General features: G+C 43.6%; 1 protein-coding gene across 2 annotated transcripts in view; it reads left to right on the top strand.

Annotated features, from left to right (window-relative positions):
• Nucleotides 1-3,055: 3,055 nt before the first annotated feature.
• MSH2 (mutS homolog 2) overlaps nt 3,056-12,350 on the top strand; it is a 75,952-nt gene continuing 66,657 nt past the window's right edge. The window contains exons 1-2 of one of the 2 annotated variants that reach the window (XM_081254041.1): nt 3,056-3,189; nt 9,965-10,119. In XM_081254041.1, coding sequence (XP_081110167.1) covers nt 3,117-3,189; nt 9,965-10,119 — 228 coding nt within the window. In that variant the 5' untranslated portion in view covers nt 3,056-3,116. Of the gene's footprint in view, nt 3,328-9,964; nt 10,120-12,350 lie in introns of both variants that reach the window. The other variant, XM_081254040.1, reaches the window with a different exon arrangement.

Genomic DNA, 12,350 nt, shown 5'->3' with positions numbered 1-12,350 from the left:
ATTTTTAAAAATCTTGTTCATCTTTAAAGACTAGAGAAAAATCCACTGCCCTCACCTAGATGAAACCAAACCTCCTCACGTCAGGCTCTCTATCTCCACCCTGTAAACTCTGTCTTTCTTAAATTGCCATGAGAAGCTTATGTTTTGATATTCCATTACCTTTAACTGCCCTCTAGTACACATCCAGATCCTAACTCTCTAGATAGATCAGGCAAGTCCAGGTATTCTCTTTATTTTTAGAATTAATAGACTCAATTGATAAACAAATAAATAATTCAATGAATAAGTGAAAGACAGTCTGGGTGGGGGGAAATGTGATGATAATAGTATAAAGGCTTTTTACAAAAGATAACAAAATATTTTCAAAGCTACTACCTCATTTGATCCTAACATCAAGCCTGGAGGTAGTTATTATTACTATTTTGCCTTCCTCTGAACTATTTAGAATGTGAATTAGGAAAGGGGAGAAATGGATGACACTCAAGGCCAGGTTATCATATAGAAATGGTTATTGTGATACACAGTTCATTCATTTAAAAACATTTCCTGGGGGCTTCCCTGGTGGCGCAGTGGTTGAGAGTCCGCCTGCCGATGCAGGGGACACGGGTTCGTGCCCCGGTCCGGGAGGATCCCACATGCTGCGGAGCGGCTGGGCCCGTGAGCCATGGCCGCTGAGCCTGCGCGTCCGGAGCCTGTGCTCTGCAACGGGAGAGGCCACAACAGTGAGAGGCCCGCGTACCGCAAAAAAAAGAAAAAAAAAAATTTCCTGTGTACCTATTATGTGCCAGGCCCCCTCTGGCGCACAGATGGTTAAACTTACAGAATCTGGAGACTGAACTCTAGCTCTATCACTTACTATTATCTCTGGATCTTGGGCAAGCTACTTCACATTTCCAAGTTTGTTTCCTCAATGTAAAATAAGAATAACAATAGTTCCTAATAGAGTTGCAAAAATTAAAACAGTAAGCACATGTAAAAAATTTAAAAGTCAATAAATGCTGATGAACATTAGCCATTATTATTAACTATAAAAAATGTAAATACTCATCTGTGTTCTTTCCAGGTGTTTAGTAAGAGAGACAGGTGAACATATATTTCTTTTTTAAAATTAATTCATTAATTTATTATTATTATTATTATTATTATTATTTTTTGCGGTACACGGGCCTGTCACTGTTGTGGCCTCTCCCGTTGCAGAGCACAGGCTCCAGACGCGCAGGCTCAGCGGCCATGGCTCACGGGCCCAGCCGCTCCGCGGCATGTGGGATCTTCCCGGACCGGGGCACGAACCCGTTGTCCCCTGCATCGGCAGGCGGACTCTCAACCACTGCGCCACCAGGGAAGCCCCCTAATTATTTTATTTATTTATTTTATTTTTGGCTGCGTTGGGTCTTCGTTGCTGCACGCGGGCTTTCTCTGGTTGCAGCGAGCGGGGGCTACTCTTTGTGGCGGTGCGTGGGGCTTCTCACTGCGGTGGCTTCTCTTGCGGAGCACGGGCTCTAGGCTCGCGGGCTTCAGTAGTTGCAGCACGCAGGCTCAGTAGTTGTGGCTTGTGGGCTCTAGAGCGCAGGCTCAGTAGCTGTGGCGCACGGGCTTAGTTGCTCCTCGGCATGTGGGATCTTCCCAGACCAGGGCTCGAACCCGTGTCCCCTGCATTGGCAGGCAGATTCTCAACCACTGCACCACCAGGGAAGTCCCTGAACATATATTTCTAAAACAATGCAGCAAATATAATAGAGATATGAACAAAATGATACTCCAGAAGATAATTCAACTAATTACACCTGGGGGGACTGGGCATACTTCAGGCCTGAGGACTGAAGAACGACCAGTAGTTTGCTACACAAAGGGCAGGTCAAGGCCATTCCAGAGCACAGGGACAAGTCTGTGTTAGAGCCACAGGTATTGAAAGGTAAGGGGAAGTTTATTGCTCCAGATCACAGAGTTGGTGTGAGAGGAGGGAGCACTACAGGAAGTAGTCAGCAGTCAGATGGTTCAAATTTTCTCTGCTTCTGAAACTATTTGAATTAAGTGGTTTCTAAACTGAGCTCATTGTCAGGAATGTCCAGGGAGCTTTCTTACAGATCCCAAGATCCCACCTGCAGAAATTCCAACCCATTATGTGTGGGTGGGGCCCAGGAACACCTTTGAAAAGCCCCCAGGGTAATTCTGCTGCTGGATCAGGGTTTGGGGCTGCTTTTATGGGGGAAGGGTGAGCAAACAGGAGAGTGCAATACCTTTTGTAAGGCAGGTAACTGTGCAGGACGTATCCTGACCTCCTTCAAGTCTTTGCTCAACATTAAAAAAAAAAAGAAAAAAGTCAACCCCCCCCCATCTTTTTTATCTAAACACTTATCTTCTAACAGTTTACTTATTATAAGTTTACTTAGGATATTATCTGAATCCATTCATTAGAATGTAAGTTCAACAAAGGCAGTGGTTTTTCTCTTCTTTGCTAGTGATCCTCAGATCCTAGAAGTCTGGCGCATAGCAGGCCTTCTGTTTTTGAATGAATGCATCATTCAAGGAGTGGACAATACGGGAATCTGGCCAGGACGGAGGCTGTGGAGAAGAAACGTGTAACCTTGATGCAGGCAGTTTGCTTAAAAACGAAAAGTGAGGCAGTTGGAGAGAGAGGGGCACAGGTTAAACAAATACTGTGATAGGGAGGAAGGCTAGTTTTTCCTTGTTTTCACGTTTCTTTCTGATTTCACTCTCTTTCTTCCGGGTACATAACAAACTCAAAACCTGCCAGAACTTCCCACCTGGTCTCCTAAACTAGCTAACCATACACCTGGGACCCACACCAGTGCAACCGAGAAGACCCAGAGAACTGAATTCTCTCAAGGACGGGTGTCTGCCGGGGCGGCGCGCGACCTAGGCTCAAGCATGCGCAGTGGACAGAATCACCAGCGTGCGCGGGAAGCTGGGCCGCGTCCGATTATGATTGGCTGTCGTGACGCACTCCCACCCACCGAAACGCAGCGCTGGATGCTGATTGGGTGTCTCCACAGAGGCCGGACGCCGCACGGGGGGAGAGGGAGGGGAGGCGGGAAACAGCTTAGTGGGTGCGGGGTCGCGCAGTTCCGTCAGGCAGGCGGCGGAGAGGTTCCGAAATGGCGGTGCAGCCGAAGGAGACGCTGCAGCTGGAGAGCGCGGCCGAGGTCGGCTTCGTGCGCTTCTTCCAGGGCATGCCGGAGAAGCCAACCACCACGGTGCGCCTCTTCGACCGGGGCGACTTCTACACGGCGCACCGGGAGGACGCGCTGCTGGCCGCCCGGGAGGTGTTCAAGACCCAGGGGGTGGTCAAGTACATGGGGCCGGCAGGTGAGGGCGGGGACGGCGCGGGCTCAGGGGAGGACCCCGCGGAGTTGGCTCCTCTCAGGAACTGGGAGGGTGTCGGGCAGGGAGACAACGGGGGCGGGGACGCTGGTGCCTCGTGGGGGCACTGCGCGTGCTCCGCCCCCTGCCTGGCCTAGTGGGGCGCCACCCGCCCCCTGCCCTGCCTCCGCCCTGAGTCTGTCCCTCCGGAGCTGCCCCGGATCAGACCTAATAGCGATCGCTACGTGCCAGGCTTCGTGCGAGGCGTTTTAACACATTGTTCTATTTAATTTTGCTGCAGTTCGCGTGGGTGTCTGCTTCTCGCTCCAGCTTTGGCGCTGTGGATATCATCACAAACGCCGCCAAACCTCTTTATCACAAACGCCAGTCCAGGATTGAGATTTAGAATAGAAGGGGGTTAGGGAGACGGTTTTACGTCACCAGCGTGATTTTGCCTGTTGGGCGAACGTGATTTATATCGCTGTTCAGCGCAGGGACCTATAGTGTTTACTGTTAATAGGCAGTATTGCCAAGTGGTCAGGACCTCGAACTGGAGCCAGATTGCCTGGCTTCAAGTCGCAGCCCCTCCACTTACCAGCTGTGTGGCGTTGAGCTAGTCATGTATGTCTGTGCCTCAGCTCGGCATTCAGTGCCCTCGGTAACCCATCCCCATCTCTCTAGCATCATCTCTCCCTGGAAGGCTACAAACTTCTCGCTCTCTTGTAGTTAGATGTTCTGAACATCTAGTTTTATGTTAATCTCTTTTATCCCTGGCTCCTAGGAATGAACATAATAGGAGGAGTAAGGAGTTGTGGGTTTTAGTCCTGCCTCTGCCATATGCAGATGGAAGGTTACTGACAAAAGATGTTTCATTCACTAGATAGACATTTATTGAGTGCTGCCTTGTCGGGCAGGGTTGTGGACACTGGGAGTACTTAGATCAAAAGGCAGTATCCCCACCTTCACAGAGCTCCCCCTAGTGGAGAGCAAGGTAGAAGTAATTCCAATTCCAGGTGAAGACCTATGGAGGATGCTCCGTAACAAGTTGCCAAAGAGGCAGAGGCAGGATTGCCAAAGACTGGAGCCATCAGAAGAGGGATTACAAGAGAGGTTAAATTTCACTTGAGTCTTGAGAAACCCTGTACCCATTAGCAGGAACTTTCCGTTTCCCCTGAGTCCTCCCAAACCCAGGCAACTGCTAATCTGCTTTCTCTCTCTAGATTTGCCTATAACATTGGTCTTTTGTGACTGATTTCTTTCACTTAACATTTTTAAGGTTCATCTGTGTTATCAGTACTTCATTTCTTTTTATTGCCAAATATTCCATTGTATGGATATACAATATTTTGTTTAATCCATTCGTTAGGTGATGGATATTTGGGCTGTTTCTTGAACCAATACTTTTAATGTCGTCTGTACCCGTTCTCTCCTTCCCTGTTGTGCCAGTGAAGAGATGAGCCTTTTGCTGTGGTCTGGATCCCCTCTCCTCTCCTCACAGATGGCTTTTCTGTTGATCATTTCTTCTCTCTTTGGTTCATTCTTTTGGCATTCAGGCTTATTCATATCCTTTTAGCTACTTTTATTTTTCAACAACTATCAAAACATTATTATAATAAAGCCCTGTGAGGTGGGTTAGTACCTAGCTTCAATTTATATATAAGGAATCTGAGTCCCTAAAAAAGGAAGTTGCTTAGAAGCATCTCCTCTTGGAAGCCTTTTTTTTTTTTTTTTTTGCGGTATGCGGGCCTCTCACTGCTGTGGCTTCTCCCGTTGCGGAGCACAGGCTCCGGACGCGCAGGCTCAGCGGCCATAGCTCACGGGCCCAGCCGCTCCGCGGCATGTGGGATTTTCCCGGACCGGGGCACGAACCCGTGTCCCTTGCATTGTTAGGCGGACTCTCAACCACTGCGCCACTGGGGAAGCCCTTGGAAGCTTTTCTTAACTCCCATCTTAAGGCTTCCTGGTTAGCTGCCCCTCTCACGTGTTCCCTGCCCTAGGACCTTCTCCTTACCCTAGACACAACATTTATTTTACTCTATGCCAATATACTGAAAACTCCTAGAGGGCAGGAACTCTGTCTTAACCAGTCTCTGCCTTTGAAGCCCAGCACCTGGCACAGTGCCCACATGTAAGCAGACACATTATCAGCTGAATGAAGATGGGGGCTCCAAATTATTCTTGAAGAGGAGAATCTTGTATCAACCTGAGGTTTTTCTTCTGCGCCACGTGGAGGCTGGGTAGCTTTCTCTTCCAGTTTCCCTTCAGTCTTACTTCCCAGCTTTCAGACTTAAAGCATATAGCCAAGCTCTTCACCAGGAACATCCAGTGTGTCACAAACACTCCTTTGAGAGAAATAGTATCTTCGGAGGATAACCTTTTTTTTTTTTTAAATAAATTTATTTATTTTATTTATTTTTATTTTTGGCTGCGTTGGGTCTTTGTTGCTGTGCGCGGACTTTCTCTGGTTGCAGCGAGCAGGGGGGCTACTCTTCGTTGTGGTGCGCGGGCTTCTCAATGCGGTGGCTTCTCTTGTTGCGGAGCACGGGCTCTAGGCGTGTGAGCTTCAGTCGTTGTGGCTCGCGGGCTCTAGAGAGCAGGCTCAGTAGCTGTGGCGCACGGGCTTAGTTGCTCCGTGGCGTGTGGGATCTTCCCGAACCAGGGCTCGAACCCGTGTCCACTGCATTGGCAGGCGGATTCTTAACCACTGTGCCACCAGGGAAGCCTGGAGGATAATCTTGATGGTTGGGCAACCTATCTGGAGATTAGTAATGGAGGAAGTAGGGGAGGCCATGGTGGGGAGGGGAATCACCTCATTTACCTCTTCACCCACCCACTCTTAAGAAATCAGCACTGGGGACTTCCCTGGCAGTCCAGTGGTTAGGACTCCATGCTTCCACTGCAGGGGGCACAGGATTGATTACTGGTTGGGGAAAGATCCCTCATGCTGTGTGGTGTGACCAAAAAAAAAAAAAAAAAGAAAGGAAGAAGGAAATCAGCACTGTTGTGAATGTGTTCCTGTGTTCCTGTTGAGTGTGTCTAGAAAAAGACTGAGGATTGCTCTGGATCCCTCTGCCCTTGGCCTGGCAGATAACATTGATGTGCAAATAGTCAGGTATAAGTAATAGGGAGTGGTGGGGCTTGTGGATCTGAGAGTGCTTGTTCACGTGTGCTAAGCATTCAAATTCAAATGCTTTAAAAACCCAGTGCTGGCCAGACAGCTATGCTGGTACATCCTGTTGGGCTGATGATTTTTAAGACCTGTTTCTGAATTAGGTGCCAGACCAGTGTTATTTTGTCTTCTAAATTAAAGGATGGTATAACACTGTTTTGAAATTCATTGCTGTATTTACTGGAAGTTGCCGACTGATACTTACAGTGGCATTTATAAGTGTCTCTGGGAGAAATTCATCTCTAATTTTGTATTAACTCTGGTTTAGTGCTTTCTGTGAGCAAATTTTTTTTAATGATAATATTTTGTCATATGAGTAATGTTACTTATGTAGAATTCAGCTGGATAAGCTGATAGTGTGTTCAATCATTCTGGTTTGCTTGAGACTGACCGGCGGGGGGCGGGGGGTGGTCTCCTGGGATGCTGGACTTTCAGTACTAAAACTTGGGCAAAATGGGATGAGTTGCTCACCCTATGTGCTAGGCAAAAACAGGAAATAATTTAAATGGGGCCTACCATTCCACTGAGGTTCTGGTTCTGAGGGAGTCTTAATTGGGAGATGTGAGTCTGTTGCAGCCTGGATAGGCCTGAGATCCCGCTTATGCCTCTGAGAATGTTAGTACAGGCTTTGCTGAATGAGTAACGTTCACAGTAAACATAATTTTCATGCAGCTTTCCAAATGCAAGGTAAAAAAACAGCAGTATATTCAAGTCTGTAAAATGTGGCTGTGTTGAACTTGCCGGGTTGAAAACTGGTGGCCTAAATAGTGTTTTCTTAAAAGTTTGAATTAATTGGCTATATTTTAAAGATTAGGTAGTTTCATGAAAAAATTCAGATTTTGAGCTTCTTTTGAAAATTCTGCACAGTTGGAAACTCTGGGCAAATTAGCATTGGATTGGAGTTGAGTGGCTGCTCCCTCTGACCTACTGAGTCTAGATTTTTTCTTTACCCTGATGTGCTTTCCTTGTTTTGCCACAGTTCCCACCATTTGAAGTCATTTTTCATCTGTCAGTTGTGTTGTTCTTCCTTTGGCTTTCTCTGCTTATTAGATCCTGCCTGGTCCCTGTAGATATTTTTTGCCAGTCCTAGGTTAGATCTTAAGGAATGTTCTAGGGAATAACTTTAAAGAGGCAAGATTTGAGCCAGTTTTCAGGGTGTCTGTGACAGCAGAGGGATTCTTTTTTTTTTTTTTTTTTTTTTTTGTCTGCGTTGGGTCTTCGTTGCTGCGCACCAGCTTTCTCTAGTTGCGGCGAGCGGGGGCTACTCTTTGTTGCGGTGCGTGGGCTTCTCATTGTGGTGGCTTATCTTGTTGTGGAGCACGGGCTCTAGGTGTGCAGGCTTCAGTAGTTGCAGCACATGGGCTCAGTAGTTGCGGTGCAGGGGCTCTAGAGTGCAGGCTCAGTAGTTGTGGCACACAGGCAGCGGGGATTCTTGTCTACTGCTTATAACTAGTGAACTGATATTGAAAGTATCAGCTGCGTTTTGCTGTACAAAACAATTGTATTATGTCATTTAATTAATCTTTATGCTTATTTGTATTTGATATTTGTACTTGATATGATCTATTGTTAAATTTAGGTTAAATCTTTCATAAGATCCAGAATTGTCAGAATAATCTACAAGTATAATCTGAATTACCTTTAAGTGAATAATTTGTATTACCTATATTATATGAAAATTGAATTTTAATTCCATTTGATGATGTGGGTGATTTTATTTATTTTGTAAAGAAATTGTTATTTACAAATCAAAACTAAGGTGAAACACTATATTCCATCTAAGACAATTTTTTAGCCTTGGCACTATTGATATTTTGGACCAAAGAATTAATTTGTTACTGTGAGGGGCTATCCTGTGCACATTTAACAACATCCCTGCCTCCTCCTACTAGATTCTGTTATTATTCCCTTTCCCCAGTTGTAACAACCTAAATGCCCCCCAGGCATTGACAGTTGTCCGCTAAGGGAGCAGGATCGTCCCCCATTGAGAACCAGTGATGTAAGATGAAGGCCAGGAAGTTCGAAAACTCGGTTGACTGGATAGGGGAAATAGGTGCACTCATACTTTACGGGTGGTAGTGTTAATTGGTACAGCCAACCAAAGGAGATAGTCTGCAATATTTATAAAAATCACACATATCATCCTTTGATAAAATCCAGTTTTAGGACTTTATCTCACAGATACACTCAGATGTTTGGAGAGTGAAGCACATACAAGGTTATTCATGCAACACTGTTGTAATAACAAAGATTGGAAACAACCCATAGGTCCATCAGGAGGAGGCTAAATTATAGAAATTCCTTAGGTTCATTGGAACGTTTGCAGCTGTAAACAGAAAGAAGCTAATTATGTACCGATGGAACAATCTCCAAAATACTATATCAAAGTTAAAAAAAAGATACAGTACAGTGTGTATAGTGTGCAATTATTTATGTAAAAGAGGAAAAAAGCGGGCTTCCCTGGTGGCGCAGTGGTTGAGAGTCTGCCTGCCGATGCAGGGGACACGGGTTCGTGCCCCGGTCTGGGAAGATCCCACATGCCGTGGAGCGGCTGGGCCCGTGAGCCATGGCCGCTGAGCCTGCGCGTCCAGAGCCTGTGCTCCGCGGCGGGAGAGGCCACAACAGTGAGAGGCCCACATATCGCAAAAAAAAAAAAAAGAGGAAAAAAGCAATGCCTTATATTTGCTTGTGTGTGCCTAGACTATGTTTGGAAATATATTCTATAAAGTGATAACACTTGGGTGGTGAACTGGATGTGTAGGGGACAGTGGTGAAATGCAAGTCTCCTTTTTGATGTACCTTTTTGAGCCTTCAAGTTTTTTTTTCTTTTTTTCTTTTTTTTTTTGATGTGGACGATTTTTAAAGTCTTTACTGAATTTGTTACAATATTGTTTCTGTTCCGTGTTTTGGCTTTTTGGCCGCAAGCCATGTGGGATCCCACCTCCCTGACCAGGGATTGAACCCACACCCCCTGCATTGAAAGGCCAAGTCCCAACCACTGGGCTGCCAGGGAAGTCTCTGAACCTTCAAGTTTTGAACTCTGTTACCTAGAACATTTTATAATGAATAATAACTAATTTATTTTTATGGACTTTTGAAAAAAATCCTATACAAATACTATTGTAGCTATTACATAAGAGTTTTATTCAAACTTGTGAAAAACAAATGATAAAAAAGGACAAGTAGGATTAGCTGTATGTATATTGACTCATTCTTTTGTCTTTGTATCTTCCCAATTTTTTATTTTGATGTGTAGGCTCCACAGGTGCAGGGGGTTATGTCTATCCACCATTGTATACCCTTCATCTACTAAAGTCTCTAGGACATGTAATAGGTGCTTGATAAATAGTTTATTGAGTGAATGAATTACTGGGAAAACAACATAGCTTGGGGGGAGGCATTGTGTTAGGTCTTCAACACTTATGACTTCAAATCCTCAAATCCGTAACATGTATTTTTAATATTTTTCTTTAGGAGCAAAGACTCTGGAGAGTGTTGTGCTTAGTAAAATGAATTTTGAGTCTTTTGTAAAAGATCTTCTTCTAGTTCGTCAGTACAGAGTTGAAGTTTATAAGAATAGAGCTGGAAATAAGGCCTCCAAGGAGAATGATTGGTATTTGGCATTTAAGGTAATTATCTTCCTTTTAAATTTAGTTGTGTTTTTAAGAGTAGACAAAATAAAAACATGAGAGAATTCTGTGTTGGTTTAATATTTTAGCCAGGTTGTGATAGTAAAATGCTGTGAGAAACTTTAATATTCTTTAGCATGTGGGTTTTAAAATCACAGTTTAATAGCAATTCAGAAATTCAGTAAATCCTTATTATGAGTATGAATACTCTGAGCTTTGTCACTGTCCCTAAAACCTAAATAATAAATAGCCTTTAAATAAAGTTGAATACCAGCATTAAAGAAGATTTGATTTTACTGTTTTTGAAGTAATATCACGCAAATTTACATATCCCAAATATCTGATTATACACGTTTTTAATATGTTTGGATATTTGTATGTTCCTTTCTCTTTCATTAGACTAATTTTTTAGAAGTGTGGAACTTTGTTTAATGCTGATCATATTCCTAGGTGTGCCTAGAAGGGCTTATTGACGTGCTTCTCATGCCTTCATGGAGATGGGGGTACTATTTTGTTTTATTTAAGGACTATCTTTATTTTTAGTCTGTAAAATCATGTTTCTGTTTGTTCACACACAATACCTTCACATAAATATTGGATAATGGTTAAAATGTTGGGGAGGTGAGATTTATCCTTGAAAGGGAATAAATGTGTGGTAAGGCGGGACAGTGTTCTGGGCTTGTATTTGGCTGATCTCATTTCTCCTCTGTCCCTCTGCATGACCTTGGCAAATTTCCCAGCCTTCTCCTGTATCTGTTTCTTTATAAACAGTAAAATTAGAAGGTTTTTAAGATGTTTTCTGACGTGAAAGCCCTGTGAAAGTTTTTTTGTGAGGTTTAATACAACATTTCAACACTTGATGTTGGTGCTGCCCCAAATAGAATACTCTTCAATATTCCTTCCATACTGCCTGCTGTCACCACCCCCCGCCTTTGTAAATGTCGACATGTACTGAAGATTATATCTGAGAGCATTTATCATTCTTTATTATGGAATTTCCTTGGAATTTTCGTTGCTACTTTACTGAGAAAAGTGGGACTTATAGTTTTATCCTACATTTTGAAAGATTTTAATAGAAAATTGAGGGGTACCGCAAAGTGATGTTTTTCTATCTCATTCTTCACAGAGCTCAGTTAGTAACAACACCAAAATGTGGGATCGTGAGTTCAGCTGATTAACTGGATTATCAGCCCATCACACCTCACTCCTTTGTGTCATCAGAATCCTTTGAGATGCATTGTTTTTAACCCCTACCTTTTAGATCAGGGGGAAAAAAATCTTCAAATATGTATCTTTGTCAGGTTAAAAGATAGTATCTTCATCCTGATATTTATTTTAAGAAGTTCAGATCTAAAACTGCTAAAACTGATTTATCTTTTAATTTTTAGCTTATTGATTCTATTGTAAAGTATTAGTGATATTTGGGATAGTTGACCTCTATAATTGACTTTTTTTTTTTTAATTAAATTTTTGGCCTTGTTGTGCGGCTTGCGGGATCTTACTTGATAAGCTAGCTTCTAGTTTACTTTTGAGAGTTTTTTTAAGGTGTGCATAACCTGTGCGTGTAAATCCAAAGCATGTATGTGAAAATATGTTCACATTTGTGATTGAATCAGTGCTTTTAAAATTTGAGTATCAGGTAATACTAGCTTTCCTTTTTTTTTTTTTTTTTTTTTTTTGGTCGCAGGGATTGAACCCAAGCCCCCTGCAGTGGAAGTGCGAAGTCTTGACTGCTAGACTGCCAGGGAACTTCCTCCATTTCATTTTTGATCCAGATTTTAATCAATAATCCATATATAGTTACAGGATATTCAGAACCATATTGGGAAAAGATAAATGATTATCATGATTATGATGCTAAAGACATTTGAGAACTGTTGATGGCTACTTGTTGCTTAAATTTGGCTTGTCACAGTGCGCATTTGGACTATTTCTGACTATCTCATGTTTCATACCATGGTCCATCAGTTGCCCCAGAAATGCCTCACGTTAACAGCAACCTGTTAGCTTCTGATCATGTTGAAGTACTGTTACCCACCAGCTTGACACAGGTGGAGCCAAAAGCAAAGAAACTTGACCCTTTACTTAACCTTGTACAGTCTTAAAGAGATTTCTAATCTTTTTGAAATTTTGAAAATAGGTCAGGGACTTCTCTGGTGGTCCAGTAGTTAAGATGCCGCACTCCCAATGCAGGGGGCCCGGGTTCGATCCCTGGTCAGGTAACTAGATCC

This window comes from Mesoplodon bidens (assembly GCF_964165515.1).
Source record: "Mesoplodon bidens genome assembly, chromosome: 14".
Lineage (NCBI taxonomy): Eukaryota > Metazoa > Chordata > Mammalia > Artiodactyla > Ziphiidae > Mesoplodon > Mesoplodon bidens.
The sequence above is the reverse complement of the archived record's forward strand: the minus strand, read 5'-3'. Positions and strand labels throughout refer to the sequence as shown.